The following is a 23,932-nucleotide window of genomic DNA, read 5'->3' on the forward strand; positions in this document are numbered from 1 at the left end:
CAATCTAAGGAACCAGAGATCCAAGACCCTTGGATGGTGCATCTCTTTAGCCTTAAGGCCTAGTTGGAGTTCTTTTTTTTGTTCTCTCTTTGAGCTCTTTATTTTAATCATTTAGTTTTTAGATTGCAGAAAGACAGGATTCGAGTGAGATTAAGACATTTTGTTTATTTGACTTATCAATATGTATTATCGTGCGTCATCTGCATAGCTTTGAATATTGACATTACATGCATCACCTAAAGGAGGCATAAAAAGTGAAGATTGTGCATTAGATCAAAGAAGTGCTTCTTGCTTAACAACATGCATAGCTATGGAGGTGGGAGATTATGGAGAGATTTACACCCAGAGATTTATGCACAAAATGAATGTATCAATGTATTTGATTTCAGAAAGCTGTTAATTTGAAATAACTTTTTGAAGTTGCTTGAAAACCTTATTGTTCAGGGTTTGGATCAACAGCCATATAACAGCAGAAAGAACCTCCTAATCCAAAAAACATCTGTATAGGTCATTTGTGAAAGCGGCTTATTATGGCACATATTTACGTAAGGCAGAGACCTCTAGTGGCTGTAGTAATTATGACGGGTATAATGAGTATAAATATGTTAGCCTGTAAGTATTTCAAATTATCGCATCTCATTATAGCCCAAACCATGATCTTTCTCTAATCTTTACCTACCTTTACTTCCATCTTTTAAAAAAAATGTTTTACAGCTGATCTACATTAGAGAATAAAAACTTAAATCTCCCACTGTTTTCTCTGATTATCTTTGAGAAAAAGACTCTCAGTGCATACAGCTTTAGTATAGGTAGATTGGGGCTCTTATTAATTGAAGGTGCATCGTGTAACACCTGGACATATGCTCAAACTAATAAGGGAAGCATTTCACTTCCTCCCTCATCTCTACTCCCCAAGTGCTGTTTCCAGTGGTGGAAAGCCAGGCCAATGTTTACTCTTGTTTTGCTTTTTTTAATGTCACTTCTCTTCTTTGCAGCTAAACGTAGTTCCTTCTAGCGAGCAGGTGGTTGTGAAAAACAATCGCTTGCCAAGAGCTGCAGCCAACATTGTGTTTCAAAACTGTTACTTTTCCACATTCTGTTTCGATTTTGAGTTCATTTTTTTGAATGTTTCAAACTAAAATTCTGGCCATATATTACACATTGCAGCACATGTTCGAACATTGACATCCAGTTTAGCTATTCTGCATTGCCTGTCAGTGGCTCTGCGTGATCTCTTTAGCACTTGAATAGAGTTTATAAATCATGGTGATGTCCTGTCACACAACCCTTTAAAGACCTTGAGTGTTCATCAGGTTGTTGTTCAGGGTGTCATCCATTTCGACCAAAGGCTCTGTCTCGCTGAGTGAATTAATGAGCTGACAAGTTCAGAGAACAAAACTTCTGCTGTAGCCTCTGTGATCCTATTCTGAATGGTAAAAAGTTGTAGATTACACTGACAGATTCACCATCCGTTTGGAGCCATTACATACAGATCCTTCTTTGTTAGAACATCAATTTTAATAAGGCTAATATGTATCAAAGGTTATGTGATTATACCATCATTTAAATAACTTTAATGGCACATTTATTCTCTTCTCTTCTAGAAAAATAAGACAATCCTGGTTAAAAATGGTGCAGTCTGCTGTATCTGGTGCTTTCAGCCTATGCATTCTACCACTAGGGGGTGCCAAAGCCCAAAATGTTCAAATTCTACACACATAGTGGCTTTAATTTGTATCTTACATAAAGCACAGCCATGCAGATGTGGTCTCCCTTTTATTTGTTTGTTCCAATAAATTTACACTTTAACATGTAGATTGACAACACCTGCGCTTTGCAGGTGTTTTTCAGTAAAATGGTGAATATGATTTCTTGAATTTCAAACTCCTCCCTCGAGTACTTGGCAAGCAAGAAAAACGGTCGCATGAGAATTTGTGTTTCCACTTTCTCTGAATTCTTTAATAAAAGTTATTCATTCCTCTCTGGCTTTTATACTTCCATTGAGAGGCTTTGCATGCTGTAGGTGGATGTCCAGCCTGAGAGCCATTAGATGCATTGTTTGTAAATATGCTTGAGTAGAGGCTCGGTGGGGAGATGAAAATGGTTCTGTTTGGGAGCGCTGTCCTCGGGGCATGTTAGTCACAATGCAGCAGAGCAGATTTATAGATGCCAATAGCACGGAGCAGGGGCTCCATGAATTTAGAGTCGTTGATGGGGAGTGATGGAGTGACAGAGAAAAAAATTAATGCATCTCCCAGGCTGTAAAGTGCTCCTTTCAGATTTCACCTTTGTGACTGAATGAGCTTTAAATGCTTACGACCATGTAGTCGGGATAAACAGCCGCTTAAAATTGTGTGGACAAACAGACTGACATACCAGAACAAAAAACATTCAGGAGTAGCAGCAGATGTGTGTCCACGTGTCTGTTTCTGAAAGGCTTGTAATGAAAAGAGAGTGGCTGAAGTGAGAAACAGAAGAGAAAAAAAAATCCACAGAAGGATGGGGTGAAGCATCTGTGAGAAAGAGGAGCAGAGAAAACTGAGAGGGAACAGCTAATAGCCGTAGCAGAAGACTGTGGTAGACAGAGGAAAAATATCTATTTTTCTCCATCAGGTCTCATGAGATAACAAAGCAGCAGAGATAAAGTGGACTGCAAACATGACAAGCACAGAGGAGCGTATACCTCTTAAGTCACACAAAAATAACCAGCTCCTCCAGAGATTAAATTATTTGCTCCCTGGTATAGCATTTGAACACACATTGGTATTGTTGACATATTTGCAAATGGTTTGAACTTAATGTTTGAAAAAACTTAGTTACAAACATGATAATCAAGAGCTGATTCATCGTCTCTGAAGTCACTTCAGTATTGGACAGTCAGAGAAGGGTAGAGTGTGTCCATGTACAGCAGTAATTATAATACCAAAACCAATTATCAGACAAATTCCATCATACTGAAAACTTAAACAATTAACTATGTGACAAAACTCCCATAAGCTAATCCAAACCTATTCCAAAATAATACCAAAATTATTCAATGTTCACTCACAAGGTTCCAAACTGTTTTTACTTAAAGTACATATCTGAATATGACTACTGCGGAATCATGTTGTACTGTTTGGCAGCAGGATATTAATTTCAAGCTGCTATGATCAATATTTTTTATAATAGCAATGTTTGAAATGACAAAGAGAAAACAATATATTTGAAAAATAATATTTGAAGCCATGGAATAAATGGATTTGATATGAGAATAATAATTAAATAATATTACGGTATATAGCCCTGAAATTTCAATTTTTTAAGATGCAGTGTGCAGATCTTGATTTATGTAGGTATGTATATATATGGGATTGTCTTGCCTATGTAGAGTAAGTGTATATATTTACGTACATCATTATACTAGTCTACTTTTTTTTAACCTTACTATGATTTTCTTTATTCATTTATCTACTTATGTATCTTATTGTTGATTGTAATTTTACAATTGCACGTTACTCAGTATAAGAATATATAAACTTGCTAGAATGCTTCAAGTATGAAAAGCATGATATGTAAACAAATGCAAATTTATTTTAACTACTGCAATAAAGTATTAAAAAAAGAGAAAACAATGTGACGATACAAAGGAGGTTGCTCGTAGTGATGAACGGACAGAGAATAGTTACCTGAATCTGCACTTCCACTCTGCTTTTGGAGCTTTAAATCGTTTCAGCTGTTTAGAAGTAGTAGCTCACTTTCACCAATCTCTTAATTTACACCCAAAATGTGGTGATCTACTGTCTCCAAAGTGCCCTCTGGTAGTTCAGTTCTCCATCAGTCCAAAATCCGAAAACACCTCCGCCAAGGTTCAATGGTGCATTCATGTGCTCCTTGGATGGTTCCATTTCCTGAGTTTGGAAGTCATTCTTTTAACGTTTTCTGAGCTTTTAGTGGAAACAATATGGGCATGACATAGACATTTTTTTGTATTTTTTTTTCTCAGTGTTTAAGTAACTCAAAGTAGTTTCCAATGTTTGTGTGACAACAAAGATCAAAGTGGATCAGGTAAGTCCCAAAACTTTTGACAACTTGTTGTTCCAGCTTGACGGAACAACAAATTTCCCAGTCAGGAATTTATTTTCTGATTATTCTGATGGCACCTCAATGGTCCCACAAATACCCAATGCAATGGTAACAAAAGTAAAAAATTATTTGTGTATCCGCCCCCGTGACTTGGATCTGCTCCAAAATTGTATGGTTTCTTCATTGACCTATGCTTCACCTTTGCATCAAGTTTCATGGAAATTGCACCAGTTGTTATTCCATATTCCAGCTGAAAATCCAACAAACAAACAAACAAATCAAGCCGAAAACTTGAATTCCTTGGCGGAGGTAACAAACGGATAGCGGGCATCATGTGGGCATCCACCTGCGTACAGTTTTGAGGATGCACCGCCCACGTATTTGTGTGTTGATTTCCATGCATATGTGTGTGTGTGTGGTGTGTTTGTGCCTGGTCTATAAACCTTAAAGCTGGCTTTCCATATATCTGTAATCTTCTGCTGTATTTCATTTTCTTTTTATCCCTCTGAAGATTTGTCCCCGACTCCAGCTGTGGCCCCTGTTCAGAGCAGTATGTATCACTGCCTGCAGCCGCTGCAGCGCACTAACATAGAAACAGCGGTAGAGATGCACAAGGTTATAGTTGTGTTGCTGTAGCGATTAGTTGGCCGTATAGCCTCAGTAAAGATTGGTCCTTTATAGTTGTGCAGATATAGTTTGGGTAATTCCTGACATTATGACAAACATTTGCAGTTTGCATTTGTTATGTAGACCCAAACCCTACTGCAGTTACGGTGTGTTTACTATCAGTTGCACTACACTCGGCAGTTACTTCCATTAATACAGTTTTCCCAGTTGCTCTAACAATCCTCCCTTCATGTAGTCTATAGAGCCCGCTTGTTGCACAATATATCGTATTAGTCCCGACAGCGTTGCTGCACAAATCTAACATCTGAGGCTTCTCTTTCATTTCAGGCCACAACTGCTCTCTCTCCTTTCCCCGTTCTATCCCCAGCAATTCTACTCATCCTCCTTTAGGTATATAGCTCACACTCACACATGTACAGCCAATGATATCCCTGTGATCTCATCTTGATGTACCTTCAACTTTCAACTAACAATGGCATTCGAAACATGGTGTCGTTTCAATCTATTCTGATATTCGCTCATGGTGGGGGAGGGAGGCGTCAAGAAATGTCAGCTTTGCTTAAGAGAGTGAAGACTAGATGTCACTCCCGCCCACGATCTCTATATCTACCCTTTATGAGCCAAAATCCAGCTCCACTCAATTAAGTCTGGAGCCCGGCATTGCCTTTTGAACTGTCGTCTTGAAGGGTTTCTGCTAGCTGCACTGTTCTTGAGCTGCGGGGGAACCTATTTGCCTCTGCTAATCCTCTTTTCCTGCCTTCTTTTCTCCTTTTCTCTGTGCCTGTCTGTGTTTTCTTTCCTCCTTATTTTCCTCCTCCTTTTTCTTCTCTCTTTATCAGTTCCAGCCCTGTTGAACATAAGCTCGTATGTGAGTGACACCTTTGCCAAAATCAGCTGGACTGCCAGAGAAGAGCAGCAGGACTCGGAGCTTTATGTGGCTTATATGAATAACCGTAAGCTACTTTTCCTGTCCCCGCCTTGAGAAGTATTCATAGGAATTTTAACGTGGCATCATGTGTAGGTGCAACTAGGAATGTTTTAAATAAACATCTAAAAATGTTTCATAAGCCTTGTGTCTGCACGGCTACATCCATCGTTTCTATTATTTTCCTCCGTTTCTATTAGTGTATTAAAATGTATTTAAAGTTATTTTAGTACAACAAATATTTCACTAGGCAATAGCTCATCCTATCTTCTTTCCCATAGCATGAATGCTAAAAGTCTTGCTGCTTGTGGACTTCTTGTGCTTGGCTGTGTAGGTGATGGTTACTGGCGGATTTCAGAGGCCATAAACGCTTCTCAAAGTTTCCACATAATTGATGGGCTCAAACCTGGGACGGTGTACACTGTACGCCTCATGGCCAAGAGGCTGCTTGATAACGCTAGCATTTTCGAAGATGTTATCGAGACCCGAGCCAAAGGTGAGAGGAGAGAAAGGTGTCGCAGTCGATAGAGTTTAGTGACTTGAGGTCTAACCTGCCATAACACTTGATATTGGCTGTCGTGAACGTGTGCTTTTGTTGCATTTCTGTGCATTTTTTATTTTTCCTCTCTTTTTTTCTCTCAAAGGAGGTAAAATGTTATAGCTGAAGGTAATGAGAGTCAAATACGACGTGAGAACATCCTCTCAAGCTAAAATCCATCATATTTTTCAGTCAATGATAAAGTTGTTTGAGCCCCTGGGGGGGACCATTGTACTCAAATAGACCAATATGTGAAGTGGATTCTTGAGCTTTGTGTCTCTCTGCTGCTTTTGTTCGCAGGTGCTGTGAGTAAGCGGAGTGACTTTTCAACCCAGGGCTGGTTCATTGGGACCATGTGTGCTGTGGCACTCCTCACCCTTGTTGCACTCATGGCCTGCTTTGTGCGGCGAAACAAAGGTGGCAAGTATGCAGGTACGCCGCCGCCGACCCAGCGACAAGACATGTTCTCCATGGAAAAAGGTCAGTTAGTCTTTGACCAGGGTTGGGTCCCCTTGTCGTCTCGCTTCAGGAAGTGAACCAGAATTCAACTCATTAAAGTATATGGAGGAACAATGATACTCATCTTATTGCCTGTGGGCCAAATCTGGCCCGTTATAGGGTGCGGAGTGGCATGCCGACCATTTTTGAATCACAATAAAAATAAATTGATTCACACCAGGAATTTTTGGGGCATTTTAATGTAAATAATGAGGTGCCAGTGTGCATAAAAAAACTGCTGATCCAATAAATGCGAATTTCACACTAAACGAGCATAAATATACGATTTATTCTGTCCCTGGTAGGAGCGGCTTATGTTTGTGGTTTATATTTATAAATCATTCAAACATCTGAGTGATTGCATGGCAGAAGACTTTTCACTTTAGTTTTAGTTTTCAACTTAAATACAGTTGAAGCTATTATATGCAGTAAAATATCTAATCTAATCTGTGATATGGAGTAGTGTCAATCCTTGTGCCAAGATTTTTAGATTTAGATTTAAATTTTTAGTTAAAAAGTCAGTTAATTTTATTCAAGTGATCTGATAAATATTATTTGTGTTTGTTTATTAAGCCAAACGTGGCACTTGGGCAATTCAAGTTTGAGTATTCCTGAAACAGGAGACTCCAATCTGAGCTGGTTATGAGCAGTTTTACGATCTCTAAAATCTTTAAACATCACCAGTTCAAGAATACAATGCTTTGATTTGTCTTTTTATGCAATTTTGGTTGACATCCTGAAAGCCTGAAAATGTGCAATGGGCCTCAACCCTTACTCCCTGTTTGGAAATGCATTATGCATGCATGTTGGACAACTATGCATGCTACCCCTGCCAAGCCCAATATCATTAACCCCGACTGCATGCAGCTACCGTAGGTTTACTGCATTGTGAAATAATTTGTTTGGCCCTGTTAGTTCTGCTCGGTACTTCTGATTACATATCTTGTCAAGCCATTGGTGTGGGGACCAGCTGGCTTTGTTCCACACCTCCCCACCCCTCACCTGTGCAGACCTTCCTGGCTGTCCTCCTGCACCTTTGTGCCGACTTGTATCAGAGCCAAATTCAATCTCACCGTGTTACCTACCTGCAGAGTGTCTCCTCACTCAGTTTCTTTCCTCTCAACCTGTTTTCCCATCTTCTCCCCACTATTCCACCTCTTTGCCTGCAGTAGCTTTTGACATGAAGCACTGAATATTTCATCAGCTCCTTTGGATTCCCCCTTTGTCCATCCGGCTCTTTTCATGAAACCCCTCTTTTGTCTCTCTTGAAAGCAACTGGTATTTTTTAAAGCATATTTATACAAAGAGCTGCTGTGTAGCACTTTGGGCTGACAAACAGAAAAGAGGCTTTCAGTGTGCCGACTTGATAGAATGTTTACACCGTCATATTTAGTTCTTCTCAAAAGCTTTCGGTCAAGGCTTTTTGAAATTCAACTCCTAAAAACACTGTGATGTAAAAGTTCAGATCATTTATTCCTGCACACTTACGAAGCATTAATGTTGAGTTTGCTGTTGCTGTGCTTTCCAGGAATCGTCTGACAGAAAGTCACTGAGGATGATTAAAATTAACAAAAGAAGGAATGTTCTGTTTGAGTGATTTCCGTTTAGAAAATGTTATAGACACCATCCTTGAGTTTTATCTGAATTTGAAGCAATACAAATAATGATGGGTCCCAGCAGCACAAGTAATATGTGACTGCATCTGTGATGCTCTTTAACAATGGTGCTGAAATGTCTGTCCTGCCCCCGCTGCAGTGAAAGAAAAGGAGGACCTCCACCCTGATGTCGAGTCACAAGAAATGAATGATGACACCTTCTGTGAATACAGGTGAGCTGTGCTCCTGCTCTGCAGAGGAGAGCTGCAGTGGCAAAGTGTGCTGAGGAAATGACAGTTTTTTATCTCCTTGCAATGCATTGTGTTGTAGCAATATTAATCTAAAGACCATATGTTAAGTATTTTCTGTCCGGGAAACTCATTTGTCATGTATCACAGTAATACTTTTCTCTCCCATCCCCAAAGAAAACCATGCATTCATGAGCTTTACCAGGATCAACCTAGAAGCCATTGTTCTCGTCATTTATTGGGCTAGGTAATGGTAAACATGGTGTAGTGGGTAAAAACAGCTTGTGCTTTGCTCCCCTTTAGTTGGAATTATGTACTTTTATTTTGTTGTGAGATTCTGATCCAAGTGTGTGAGTCAGCTTGATCCTGTAGGCATCGGTCGCTTATTTTGTGTGTTGCTGTGTTGCTGTGTGTGTGTGTGTGTGTGTGTGTGTGTGTGTGTGTGTGTGTGTGTGTGTGGAAGACAAGCCAATACATAGTGCTGCACACTTTAAATCAGATAATAACTTAACAAATTAATTTTGCTCTACCACATAAAATATGTCACTTAATACCCCACTTTTTACCCTCAATTTTGAAACTCTTTCATGCTCAGAAGTGGCTACATTTGCAGGTCAATACTGACAAAAAAATGAACTTTGACATGCAAGTTTAGTGAGTTAGTTACTTTGTTACTAGCTTTATTGTCCAAGTCTTTCCTGGCGGGGCTGGAGCTTGCACCAAATCAAAACCTGTCTTTATATTAAGGTGTTGCATGGGCTTTTCATTGAAGTGCACAGCAGGATGGGCGGTGTTAGTTTGACCTCGCTTTGCAAAACGTTTCTTAGACAACAGCTGTAATGCTATTAATTATTTAAGCTCTTATATCAGCTGTCTACTGAACCTATTAAGGTTTAAACACCTCTAATGTAGAAAGATGTATTTGAAGAGCCTGGATGTTAGTGAAACATGAAAAGCTGCTGCCTACAGTGTCTCTGCTTACCTGGTGTCCTGTAAGATGTAGATTTACCTTTAAACCCGGAATTAAGATGAATGCTTTGGAATGTCTTCAATGCAAACCACGTTTTTAATTGCCTTAAAACCCTACAGTGCAGACATGCTGATTCTAGTTGTATTGTAATTGCTGATCGAAAAATATCTTTCATGCAGTGAAACAGGCATGGGAAATGGGTGGGAAAACAGAGCCTTTAAGCCTGAAGCAGACAGCTGTTGTACTTTATAATAGCTGTTGAATTTCTATTGTTTGCATTGTTTAACTGCTACGGTGACAGTTTAAGGAAAATTGGACGAAACCTATTTTGCTTGACAGCACTGCAGCAACTGTGTGACAATGGTGTGTTTGTTTGTGCACACGCAACAGAAAATCACCTAAAATAGCCTCTTCTGTCCGCTTTGATTCTGCTCGTCATCATATTATTCAGAACATGATTACTCACAACTGCGTGGTTGCTGCCAATTGTATTCCTGCAATTCTTGCCAAGACTATAATTCTCTTGAAGAGGAAAGAATGCATCGTCTACAGCCCTGTTTATATATTATGGAGCTCAAAATGTAATAAGTACTTTTTATTGTCGTATAGCTTGAGATGACTATTTTTTGTGAATGGAGACTGTTGTTGATTGACATCAACGCCTCAGTGATTGCTGTGCAGATACTGGGGTGGTTTCCAAACACACTTTAAAGAGATGATTTGTGTTGTTTGAAGGTACTTATCAGTATATTATCTCTACTTTGGTAGAAGCAGACAGGAGTACCAGCAATGTACTGTTGTGGATATGGGGAAGCAGCAAAAAGTATTTTAGCCACCTAAAAAAATAATTAATTTGTTATATTAAGAATATTTTCACAGCTTTACTTTGCTGTCAGATGGCCCTTTCCGACGGGAACTGATGCTGTTATATCCATCTGCACTCTCTTCAAAACCACCAGACCAAAAAACAGTAATTTAATGTGAGAGAACACAAGAGTTGCTAGTCTACCACTGCCTCGACTGGTCAGTTTTTTTGTGTTAACAGTACCTCAAAAAAACTACAACTCAGTAGTCAACGCAGTGGTAGGCCACCAACTCTTGTGTTAAATGGTAAAATTACTGTTTTTGTCAATGGAGTCTGGAGTGCTTAAAGAGGTCATAGATAATGACTTTAGCTGCCGTCTTAAAAGCCTGTCAGGCAGCAAATTTAAGTGGTAAAAGTACTCTAAAAATAATACACACTTCATCTGATGATGATTTTGTTAGTTGGGCCTTTTTTTGGGTGGCTAAAATATATTTTAACACTGATGGAAGACCTAGGAAAGCACAAAATTCTGCTGTCAAAATTAATAAATATCTAAAAAGTGATTGTAGCTCTGGTGCCAAGTTCACATCAGAGCTCATGAGGCAGAAGAAGCTATGCTAATTTGAGTTTGTGAGTCAATGCAGATGCTGGGCTGCAACTACCTGTTTAGAATGCCTCTCATGGTTAGTTTCATGAGGCTGACTACTGTCCCCCCAGAGTGCCCTTAGCCTTACTGTGATGTTGTTTTGCTGGCTTTAAAGCTGGATTCAGGGCTCTCTTGTGCCCTTTGAATCTCTGATGGCAATAGACCACCCACTGGTATGCCACGAGTCTGGGGAGCTGACAAGTGGTAATTATGCTTCAGACGATTTCTCTTTGGAGACAGCCCTCCTCTGCCTTGCCCCTCTGTCCACTGCAAGAACAGCAGGTGTCATAGCTGGAATATGCTGTTAGCCAACAGTGTGGTGCGATTTTTTATTTTTATTTTTACAGCTAGTTTATGTGTTATTTATTTTATTTTTCTTACCCATGCTTCTTTTGATCATCTTCATTTCCATGTGCAATTAGGGAGATGGCAGAAGATGTGGCAAAGTTTTCCTCCAGACACCTTTAAACTAGAATAAATATAACTTCAGGTGCAAAGAGGGAGAAAAAAAAAAATCCTCCTTCCACCTGACGTTTATGTGCTGCCCCGAAACCAAGTCAGCATGGGTCAATGGCAAGACAAATTTAATTACCTTCTGCCTGGTGATGTGCCTCAGTCTCTCACCTGTTTGTGAGACTTAAGGAAAGCCTTTTCACAGCAACAGCTGAGACTGAGCTGAAGCCCGACCAAGGTCCTGAATGAGAGCTGGGGCTCCAAACCCCTTAGCCCCATTTTGTCACCGTATTCATAGTCACTGTGGGCGGGCTGCGGCGGCGGCTACAGCATTCCACTGCTTTTAGATAACAGCCACTTATCTTCAGCGCTCTAGAGTCTTCAGAGAAAGAAGGTTTGATAAGAGTTGAAATGCGGACCTTATGTGGCTTGCATGGTAAACTGCCTCATGAAATAGGATAGATAAGATTGGTTATTAAAAAATCCCTGTGGAGGAGACCCGATTTGTAATCTCTTGAACTGCTCTAAAATGCTGCTGAAAATGTTGAGCTTGTATTTGACACAGGTGTCAACTACAGTACGCCTCAAATGGCGCTATCATATACCAGCCACCTGAGCGGCGTCTCTGAACACACACAATCTGTGTTATGAATACTAAACCGGGGGGGAGGGAGAGAGGGGGGTGTAACCAAACATGGATGGTTTAGGGAATTAGAAAAGAGGACAGGGAGGAAAAATATCCTCAGTGTTTTGAGGTGACCCTGCGTCTTGTAGTGAGACACCTGCGAGTTGGCCAGTTGCCCAGCCTTAAATTGGCATCTAATCTCCTCGGCCCGGGTGTGGGCCTCTCGGGAATACCAGGAATGACAGGCTGTTTGTCTGGGATTGCATATGCCCCACCTCTTCCCCTTCTCCTTTTCTCAATCTCAGGCCCCCCACCTCCCCTTATACACACACACACACACACACACATATACACACACACCTCCCACTCGTCTTCTTTCTCACTGCACTCTGGCAATTTCCATCGCTGGTTCTAAAGAGATTTGAAATTGCCTTTGGTCCTGAAGCCTTGGCAATTAGCAATTAGTGAAGTGATTGTGGCAAGCCCTCCCCGCCTCCCTTGTGCTCCCTTTCCTGCTGTGCAGCCGCATCCACCCCTGCTTACCACCCGTAGTGATGTATCGAAACCATAAGAACTCGCTTTGTGACCGGGAGCGTGTGTGTGTTAGTGCAGCCTAGCATTTAAAAGTATAAGCAGGCTCTGTATGCCAATGTTCTGTGTATGTACATTGTGTGGGTATGTTTGCTTATGTGTCACCCTCTTAGTGCCGTGAGTGTTGCTTGTGAAAATATGCACTGCACCACTGACCCTAACTATCCTTCTCTGTCGTTGTTGATGGCAGTGACAGCGAAGAGAAGCCACTAAAGGGCAGCAGCCTGTGTTCCCTGAATGACGCGCTGGGGGACGGCATCAGCAGAGACAGCCTGGTCGACTACACCGACGGTGGAGGAGAATTCAATGAGGACGGTTCATTTATCGGAGAATATTCCGATCGCAGGCGCGGAGGCTCTGTTAGCGAGCCCAGCGGACCCAAACCAGTCACTGCATAAAGCCAGGCTCCAGTTGAAACAGTCTACTTCAAATCCTTTCAAGATACTTTTTAAATTCAGCTTCCTTGGCATTAAATATAGCCTGAATAGCCAAATATAGGGGAATAAAAATGACTCAAATGTGCAGAAGTCTTGGCCAGGAACTGAAACGGAAAGAAAAGAAAACACCAACCACCATTCAAATCAGTCTTTGTACATACTGTATAAGAGAATGACCTGTATCATTTGAGTTTTTCAAGATTTTATTATTGATAATAAAGTGTTTTTGTACCTATCAGCTACAATCTTCAGCTTTGTATATTGACTGCCTTCTTTCAAAACAGGCAGTTATATACAGTCATGGGAAAATTTTTGGACCACCCTTTTTCAATTTCTTGTTCATTTTAATGCCTTGAACAACTAAAGGTGCATGTGTTTAATTGGTTTTCTTGATCCTGATTTTGGTTATTATCAAGAAAACCATGAAAAATGGCTAGAAATCAGCTAGAAATCAGCTCTTAAATTAAACACTTAAGAGCTATGATGTTGTTATCATTATATTTGTCCAAACAAATGTACCTGTAGTTGTACCAGGCATCAAAATTAACAAGAACTTGAAGAAAAAGGGTGGTCCAATGATTTTTTCCATGACTGTATACTGAAAATGTAGCATATGTGTATTTTTTTTACACAGTGGATAAGAAAATAACACATACAGTAGAACTACATATGCAGCCTGAGTTCATTCATTTATTACATGGTGTTTTATTTTTCTATAGATATATATATTTTGTCTTTTATTTACATGTATATGTTTCTTGCTTATGTTAAAGCAACTACAAGGAACTTTTAACTGGTTATGAGACGGTCTCAATTTAATCCAGCTGCAATATGTGACCTACATAAGCAAACAGGACCATTAGTGAGAAGATTGGCTATTTCTATAAAGTTATTTTTTTTTTTCTGAGCCACCAGGTCAGATTCTGATGAAATCAAATGAAATCATACAGTTTACCAAAATCTCTCTTAGCTCCTCTGGCCTCCTGCAGTGACCAGCCTGTGGCAGACAGACCCAGATCAGGCTCTGCTGCCGCCTTCAACCTGCAGTTCCAACGCCTCGCTCCAGCAGGAGATCGAGGGCGCTGTGCCCAGCAGCAGCGGCCTCTCCCACGGCCAGACACAGAGCTTCCCACGGCCACTCCACCCACTTCCTGGGATGCTGGAAGGTGCTGCTGGAGGCTGAGAGAAAAACAGCATGAAGAAACCAGAACCAGGACTGAGCAGGGCTGACTGTGGTAAAATTAGAGGTTTTCTAAAGGGAGTCTGGTGCTCATGGAAGCACTTGCCTTTGTCCACACAGGCCGTTAAGCTCATCACAAAATGAAAGTTCATTGTAGTTGCTTTAATATTCATGTAAATATGCAAATGTGTGAAAGCTGATCATTTGTTTATCTTTAAAATGCACACAGCACCTTTCATATCATCATATCAAACTTCGAGAGGACAACAAAAAAAGCATAAATTAAAGTATAAAATTTCCTCACCCATCTCCCCGGTTGGTACAGGTATTTACAGAATCTATAAATAAGTTGTTTAGCAAGAAGGTTAAAGTAATAAGTGTACTGCTGCATTTATCTCCGGAATGGAATCATGAGTACATTTATTTGAGGAACTTGTCAAAGCTCCAAATTAAGTTTTTACATAAAGACCCCACTAATGAAGAGGAAGTTTTAAACCTCAAGCAATTTGTCACACTCCTATTTGGTTTGGACTTTTTTAATCATGTGCCTTTATTCTGCTGGATATCAGGGTATGAATCACTCTACATTTCTTTAAAATTATCAGGCAGCTCAGCCTTTTAAAATCTGGAAATTATTAAGGTTGGGTACTTCCTTTCCAGTTTTTTTTTTTTTTTTTTAACTCGATGCAACGATTCATTCGTTTCTATGTGGTGTTCCTTTTCTGCAATTTAAAAGGCACCCACTTATATGGTAAGTTCACTTTCAAGCTGAGATGGCCTTCCACTGAATGTAGAATGTGAATACATTAAAAGAAAAATATCCTTCTTTGGTGCTATTTACAAAATTATACAGCAAATTTTGTTCACTAACTAAGCACATAGCAACATCAGAATGATACAAACATGGCTGAATCAAACTTGATATTCTCAAAGGTCAAATACATTGCAAATCCCAAACGTCTGTTCCCCCGTTATCTCTGAATACATGCAGTGAATCCACACATGCATAATGCATGTTGCTAAAATATTCATCAAGGATATAAGTAAAGTTGAAATTTGTCCAATTCAACAATCTTACTTAAATAGTAATAAAACAGGATACAGCAGCAGAGCTGGCTACAAAGTACTAAATGTTTTAATGGCCGTAGGCTTCTTTTTTTTTATCTTTTAAGATTCACCATTGAGCTTGTTTAAGAAACAAACAGCTCTATAAAAACAAAGAAGATTCTTCAAAACCAGCTAGATGTATAACTTTGTTAAATCACAGTGGACTATACTCATATTTGAACACATGTAAGAGGACATTTGGTCTAAAAAAAGGCAAACCCAAGAAACTTTAATAACCAAACGACATGTTGTATGAATTCCTTTGAAGATTCTCCCACGGAGTAAAGAGCACGAGAAAACAATAGTCGACAATAGTTTTTTACTTCAAACCAAAAAGAACTAAAGTGGTCATGCAGAAAAAAGCTTGGCTATGAAATATAGTCAACATTGTAGTCAATCTCTTTTCCATTACTTGGTTCAGATAATTGGAGTCAGGTCCCATGGCTCCAATTATCTGAAACAAAGCAGTGCTCTCCTCTTCAATTTCTGAGGGGAAAATATAGCACCTTTGATGAGACAGAAATCCCAACTAACAAAGATGGGAGATGATCGACTCATCCATCATTTGGTGGGAGCCTCTAAACCCCTCTGATTCACTCCATTATTTTAAAGCCTTTCAATAAAAAATAAAAAAGGCCAGAGGTTCAGAAGGAGGATTTTTCTCTCTTATTTATCATATTTGTTTGTCCTCCGAATTCCAAAACAAACCAAAAGTGAAGCACTGTAACTCAAAGAAACATTTAAATTAATCATGTAAGGCTGGAGGTTGCACATGAATACAAATCATAGACTGTAAAATTATTTTTTTTCTCTTTATATCTGTATATATAGCAAGGACACCGCCTGTAATAAAAATTACCTGTTAGTAGCAAGGTTATTATAGTTAATGAAAACTAAGGAAATAACGGAAACTAGAATTGAAAAAACATTTGAGTTAAGTGAAATAAATAAAAACAAGTTTTAAAAAAACAAAAAACAATAACTAACTGAAACTGTATTGTGTGGTTACAAAACTAACTTAAACTATTTTTGTTGATATGAAATCAGTTTCATCTATCTGGTTTTATGAGTTATTAACCCTATTGGGGCTAAGATTGATTAGGCAAAGGAAATAAAGGCAACATTATTGGGACCTTTTTGAATCTTGCACCTAACAAATACCCCATTACAAAAAACTAAAACTAATATTAAAACTAATAAAAACTAAACTAAAACTAAGCATTTTTAAAAAATAAATAAAAACAAATTAAAACTAGAAAACTATTTAAAACTTACTGAATTTGAAAACAAAAATTCACAACGAAATTAAAACTAAAACTAATGAAAAATCCCAAACTATTAGACTATAACCTTGGTGGGTTGAGGCCACAGACTGTATAGGTCAGGGATGGGCAACTGGATGCCCGGGGGCCACATACGGCCCTCACCCTCACTTGAAGTGGCCCTCAGTACAACTAGATGCATTTGACCATGAAATCTTAAAAGTGCAGTGTAAAAATGCACAAAATGACTTCTTGCAATTAATGTTGGTCTGCTGTTCATGCACTGAAATAAAAAACAAATCTTAGTAAGTGGTTATTTTTTATTTGCTTCACACCTTTTGTATTCCTATTTATACTGGTATACATGCATTTAAGCATGAAATATGTTAAGTTACTGCACTGTAAACATATTTAAAATTACAGTTTCATCATAGCTGGTGAAGTGCACGGTCCTATGTGGCCCTCTGGTAGTGATGATAAGAAATTGTGGCCCCCTGCAGCATTTAGGTTGCCCATCCCTGGTATAAGTAGAGGCCCGCCTGTGTTTGGAACAGCCCATCTATCTGATCAGGGGGTACAAGGTCCCAAATTATCGTTAGGTAACAGGTGCAGCCTATGGGCGCAACAGTACCAACTGCCGTCATCTCCCCCCATGCCTTCAAGTGGACTCGTCCATGTAATGTCTGAGGTCAAGGGGGAATAGTCACATAAAACCAAGACCGAAAGAGTGAAGTTGAATAAAAAATAATGGCTAATAGTGAAAAAAGGAGGAGCGGAAAAGTGGAAAGAAGTCACGAGGCTTCTGCTGCAAACCGTTTTAAGATAACACGTTGTTGACATAGACAGTCCACAGGGTATGTGTCCGTAATATGCCCTGGACAGCAGCAGCAGGCCGAACCAGCGGTGAGCAGAGCCAGGGGGAGCCGCTGCACGAGACCTCAACAGGTGAGACATGGAACGACTTGGTGCTAGCGTTACACAGCTAGCTTAATTTGTGGTTCAAAGCAGTGCATTTTGAAATTCGATGTGCTGCTGCCTTTAACTGAGTGTACCTGCACTGTAAAGCTAGTGATATTGAGATACAGGTGAATTTATTTCTTGTTTTTGTGCTGTCTGTCTATTCTTGTCTTAGTAACTATACTGTTTGTGTTAATTGTGTGCAAGTTTGGGCAGGTGCAACTTTGTGTACATAAAATGCTCAGCCCAACAACTTCAAATCACATGCCGTATTGTGTATTTGTTAGGCCTTGAACAATACAACTGCTATGACATAGTTAATATATACTGCCACAATTTAAGTAATATTATATTACATTATAGATAAAATGAAAAAATCTCTCATTTGAAGTGTATAGAATTAATTTATTCCATTTTTTTTCAAGTTTTTATCATTTAATGTAAGGAAAAATGTCTGTTGTGTGTTCCACATAAGCCCACGTCATGATTTATTGATAAAAGTATATATATATATATATATATATATATATATATATATATATATATATATATATATATAATAATTTTAAACCTGTTGAGTGGAGGTATATTTAGTGGTTTTGCTGTTCGTACATTTTAACTTGTCATCTAGGTAAAACAGAGGTGACACTGATAACATTAACGATGGCATGGTTCCATTTAGTGTCCCAGTATAAGTTATTCCAGTGACCGACCATACCCAATATCAGGACCTCCCTGAGCCAATATCAGTGGTATTAAATACACTTGTGCTTCTCCAACTGTGATATGTCAAAATATCTAGTTTAACTGTTAACTGACGACTTATCTCATGTATTATATTTATGGGTAGGGATAGGATGGGGGTTATTTGTGATGTTACAAGTCCGACCAAGCCCCCAGGAAGAACTCCAGGCTTTGAAGCCAATTTGACCTGGTGGCTGAACTGAGGAATTACAGCTTCTGTGTCCATCATGTGATGCCATGGGGCCCAAAAACCCTTTCCCATAGATTAACGCTGGGAAAGAGATGTATGTAAATCAATGGATACAATTATTTTGAGCACCTTAGCCTGTGGGAAATTACTCGTTTTATGATCAGAATTGGATGAGATTTGGTCCAGTAACATTTGAGTCTGGAGAAGCGGTCTGATTAAATTATTTGCTAAACAGGCAGAAGTCTCTAGCGGGTTGCTCTGTGGGCCCCATAGATGCAGAAGAGCCATAGAAGATCTTTTATGCACCAAAGTCTTAACGTTTTTGTTTTCATGCCCCAGTGAACAACTTTCATAGGAGTGAATGGAGCCCTGCCTCCACGAGTTATAGTCACAGCCTAAACATTTCTTAAAGGACAAACCATTATACTTATTTTACTTTATCCCAGCTTTCCCCTGTTCAAGTCCTCTCACTTCTGTCACTGGACTTCTTGCATATCTCTGAAATACCTTCGGGGGGCTCTTATCTTCTGTTTTGAATACACAGCCTCCCTGCAGCTGTATAGTCTGTCCATAGCCTGGTGATTATAAATAGGAATTGTAGCCGTAATCAAACCAGACTTGGGCTAGTGGAGTTGAAAAGCACTCCATGCCTCATGGCAAGATAAAGGTCATTTAAAGAGATAATCCCTGTATTGTTGGGGATTACGCCTTCATCCGTTTTAAAATTGCTTTCTCCGTGGAACGTTTAAACCTCTAAACAACAACAAAAGATTACTCTAGTCAAAACCCTCCTGAGTGTCACACAAGCAGCTTTTTTGTCCGCTAAATCTATTTGGAGGATGCGCAGGTGACCCTTTCATAAAAGTCATATAATAGTCCTGTTTTGGAACGAGCAAAGGTCAGGACGGCAACATCATCTGTTAAATAGAGCAGCCTTGTTTGTTGCGGCGTGTATTGTTCATGTTATCGCCTCACACTCGCACACAGGCTCATAGATCCGAGCTCAAAGCGGATCACTCCCTTCAGTCAATTTGATCGGAGCTGATATTTAGTCTAAGCACTCTTGAAATTGCCTGGTTGGAGAAAATCGATAGCATACTGACACATGCTGTGAGTTCAGCACAGTGACCATGGGGCTGCAACAACTCAGTGTTGCATTAACCAACCAAAGATGCTGCAAGGACAGGAGACTGTATAAAACTGGAGCACGCAGGGAAGATGTGCATTTTCTCAGGGTGCGAGATATTGAGTTTCGGCTGAAACTACTGCTGTAAAGAAGAAGGTAGCACCATGGCCATGAAGATCTCATCAATAATGAACACCGTTGGGTTCACAGAGAGGGGAACTGTGGCAGGTGTTTCAGGAGATGCTCCTATGGAGGATCTTCTTCTTCTTGGCAGCTTTTCAAGGCATGCAGTTAAAGCATTTGCCAGGGAATCTGCATCAGGAGATAAGCCAATGTCACGGCTCCCGACTCCTTAAAGGGACAAACAGCCAGTTGGGCCTATTGAAAGCAACACACGCAGACGCTCTGAAGGACGAGCTTTGAGGACTTTAGCAGAGACAGGGGTTAAGGGTGGTTGGAGAAAAGAGGGGTTGCATATTGAGGGTTATGTGACTGCAGGCTTTTTATTCAAACCTGCTTCTGCAGATGAAGAAAAGCAGCTCAGAAAGACGGCTTGTGACCTTGACTCACAATGAGAATGACAGCGTTTTATCTTGCATATTCCTTCAATGGCCTTCATTTTCTGTCTGCATGTTTTTGAAGTGGATGTGGGATGAATACCCGGGCTTACCTTTTTATTGAAAGCCAAAGCAGATATCAACGTCTAGACACGCATTCAAGAGGCTGCCATTAGAACAGTCCAAAATGTGATTTGTCTCTTTCACTAAATCTCCCTAACCTGTAACTTCTATTGATTCCACTTTTCTAAAAAAAAAAAAAAAAAAGGGAGGAGAGGAAATCTAATATCTGAAATAAAAGTTCTCCCTGTCACGGCAACATCCAGAAGAACTCTCATCTAATTCAGGCGTCGTCCTATTGCTCCTGCTCATTCTTTTGTCATCTCAACATGGTGCTACACTCACCTTCTGCTAAAATTTAATTTGTCTCACTAGAATGCAAATGGAATGGGATGATTCTGCATACAGAGAATCCTTTTAGAGGGCTATTATTTCCCTGGTAAACTGCTTTAGATGCAAGCCCAGACACTCTCAAATGCCAGCCAGCAATTGAGTGGATGTTTGTAAGCGTGTGTGTGTGTGTGTGTCTGTGTGTGTCTCAGAGAGAGAGGGTATGAGTAGAGCAGGCAGGGACACTCAGCCATGGCAGAAACTAATGAGACATGCATCGGTAATATGATTACAAAGTCAGCCTGTCTGTGTCAGAGACCAAGGGGGGGCACTTTGAAGACATCTGCACAGGACAAAGTGGACACTGTGATGTTCCTGTGTCTGCACAACATCACCTGTGAGTGAGTGGCAGTGCGTACAGATGGGGAAGATGATCCTTGCACTGTTTTGCTGTCATTCAGATAATGACAACAGTTACGTCAACAGAATGGAGCTTGATGAGCAATGATTTGGAACAACTCAGGTGTGCACATCATTAAGGAATGCAGTCTGGGTCCTTTTAGGTCAACATATCCTGAGTTTGATCCAGCAAAGGATTTCATCGAGACTTCTGCTACAGGATTAGATAAGAGACTTGTAAGTGCCGTGTGGGTGGTGAATAATTCTCACCTTCCTTTCTTAGCCCGTGGCTGTCAAAGCAACAACTTGGCACAAACCACGATTCCATACACAATATGTAAGTCAGCTCTAAAAGTTGCTGCGACAGAGCCTCGTGAAAAATGGCATCCTCAACTTTGCACACAGCCGAAGGAACATAATCAAAAATGACTTTCTTATTTGTTCATGTTTGAACACTCCACCCGCTCACCTGCAGTGATGTTTTTAATGTTATTTTTAGTGCATCAAAAATCCTTGTTAATAACAATTCAAATAGTCTATTTTAAAAAATGTCAGAACACAAAGTGCAGCAGAGTGTGTTCCTTTTTTCTGTTTTCTTTGTCTGCATTAATCAGAAGCCGGTATTGTACAAACAACCCAAAAAGACAAATTGAGTTTGAACCGTATCCTGATATTCAGTTTTCGTCTTATTAAACTACAAAAGGCTGGCGGCAGTGAAAAAAGAAGTGGCCACAGAGCGAGTGCATCTCCTGTGCTCCACAAACTAATAAAATGGGTTATTTCAGTGTGTGGACATTGTTAATAAGCAAGTGATGAGCAGCTGTGGATATCAAACAGAAGGGAGCGATACTTCAATGTCAATTTTTGTTTTTGCAAACAAATTCTTTTTCTATGAATTTGTTCCTGCGGTGCGTTTCTCGTGGAACACCACTCCTGAATTATTCATCGCGCCTTCATTAAAACACCTCAATTTGCATAACACACAGGGCCGCAGAAGATGCATTAGGGCTTTTGATCCTGGTGTACATGTCAAATAATTTAACACGGAACTGGACCGCTTAAAAGCCGCAGCAACATGGACGAAATGACTCAAAATAAACCTGAGTCGGCACAAAGTTTGAACTGGGAAAATATCATGCAGAGATGTAAGTGGGTCAGAGTGCACCCCTTTGGTGCAATAACCCACTTAGTAAATAAAGTATGATTCTGGAGGACATTAGTGTTTCTTAGGAGAAGCTATGTGTTGTGATTTATTACAATAATTATTTTGATTGAGGCGGTGGCAGTTGCTTGTCAAATGTGCTTTTCTAGATGTATCTACAATGATAGAGCAAATTATGTTAGATTTTCATTTCAGTCACACCAGTTTACAATCCTACGCAGATCTAACCCCAGACACTGAGCATCCATCACATTTTAAATGCTTTCCTGGTTGTTCCTCCCTGGTTGCAGCAATCAGGCTAATGAGCACAGATTGAATGATAAAAGCTGTATTGGAGAGACAGGTGTAACCACCCGCCTCTGTGTCCAAAACACAGTTACAGCTGAACGTCATTAATACTGGTGGCTCCGACTGGGGACATGTCAAGTGCGAATTCAGTTACCACCTGCTACAAACACACACACACACATTCAGAGAGCCAGATTCTGAGCCAGAGCCATGTTCATGTGTGTGTCTAACAGACTGTATGGTATGTGACACCGATTCTACTTGCCATTAGTGTAGGTTTAGTGTTCCTTCTAAGCAGCTAAACACGGCTGCTAGCTGTGAAACTACATGCCTGTTTACGAGAGATATGCTTAGCACTCCTCGAGAATGTAGCGGGTCCATATTAACATATGTGTGAACATGTTTTGCATTGTGACTCATTGAAATGCTTCGTAACACATTGATGCAATGCATTTTACAGTGTTATGACAGACACATGCAACCATGTGAAATAGTAAGCTTGGAAAACAAACCAAAATAAGTTGATGTTTTATTGCGTGCAGTGTGAGCTGACCTTGGCCAGCTAGCGAGCAAAAAGGCAGGGGATCAGGGACAACTTTGGTACTTCATTTTAGAATGACAGATTTCAGTCAAAAAGATAGACAGATAGATGGATTATTAATCCAGACGAAAATTAAAGAACCGAAAGGGTTGTGCAGAAAAAAACATTTAAAATAAAAGAAACAACTGATGAGGTGCAGAGTGCGGCTTTCAATCAGCTGTATGGTAGCATTACGACTGCTAGTGGAGTTAGTGTTGCCTATGACAATAAAAGGAAAAAACTATATGGTACTAGAAAGTTTAAAAAACTTTTAAGGTAAATAAACCCAACCCAATGGAGTTCATGTAACATTTGACTACATGCATGCTCACTGGAGCATTTCTGTAGCCGTGTTACCATTAAAGTCTTTGTGGTTGTTTTGACCCTTGTCATAAGCCGTGTTTCTATTAAAATCTTATAAAATTTTGAAGCAAAATTTTCAAAAGCTGTATTAAAGAAAGTGCAAATTAGGGATATTTCCATCGAAACAAAACAAAGCTGTATAAACGTACTTTGGTCGGAAGATGGCAGTGTAATGTATTGCTGTAGGCTAATCTGTCAGTAAACTGTAGAAGAAGTAGAGACTGAGCAAGAGAGAAAAAACAACAATAAAAAGAAGTTGCTAATCGGACAGCTTTGGCCACCCACAAGAGAAAATGGGGAGAAGTCTTCAGGAATTGGATTCAATTGTGCAACTTATAATTGTTCTTTCATGTCAGAGCGGAAAGAGCTGATCAGTCATGTGAGTTAAATGTGCACTACGTCAGAAATTATTTGTTAAAAGGGTCTCTAGCTCCCCTTTAGCGCATTAACTATTATTCCAAAAGGGAAAAAAAACTCATGCAACCGTAAAAACTTTAATGCCCAAGTTTTATCAAATTTTGGTGTTTCCATCAAGCTTTTCTCATGGTAATCAAAATACACATCGAAATTTGTTGGTGGAAATGCGACTTGGGAGGAATTTGAT

The 23,932-nt window shown here is 39.8% G+C and overlaps 1 protein-coding gene across 1 annotated transcript in view; it reads left to right on the forward strand.

Annotated features, from left to right (window-relative positions):
• LOC131972015 (neural cell adhesion molecule L1-like protein) overlaps window positions 1-13,321 on the forward strand; it is a 38,118-nt gene extending 24,797 nt beyond the window's left edge. Inside the window, exons 25-30 of the mRNA XM_059333732.1 lie at window positions 4,577-4,615; window positions 5,532-5,645; window positions 5,952-6,113; window positions 6,456-6,635; window positions 8,409-8,481; window positions 12,777-13,321. Of these exons, the coding sequence (XP_059189715.1) occupies window positions 4,577-4,615; window positions 5,532-5,645; window positions 5,952-6,113; window positions 6,456-6,635; window positions 8,409-8,481; window positions 12,777-12,984 (776 nt within the window). The 3' untranslated portion in view covers window positions 12,985-13,321. The remainder of the gene's footprint in view (window positions 1-4,576; window positions 4,616-5,531; window positions 5,646-5,951; window positions 6,114-6,455; window positions 6,636-8,408; window positions 8,482-12,776) is intronic.
• Window positions 13,322-23,932: the final 10,611 nt, after the last annotated feature.

Source organism: Centropristis striata, chromosome 5 (genome assembly GCF_030273125.1).
Source record: "Centropristis striata isolate RG_2023a ecotype Rhode Island chromosome 5, C.striata_1.0, whole genome shotgun sequence".
In the NCBI taxonomy this organism is placed as follows: domain Eukaryota; kingdom Metazoa; phylum Chordata; class Actinopteri; order Perciformes; family Serranidae; genus Centropristis; species Centropristis striata.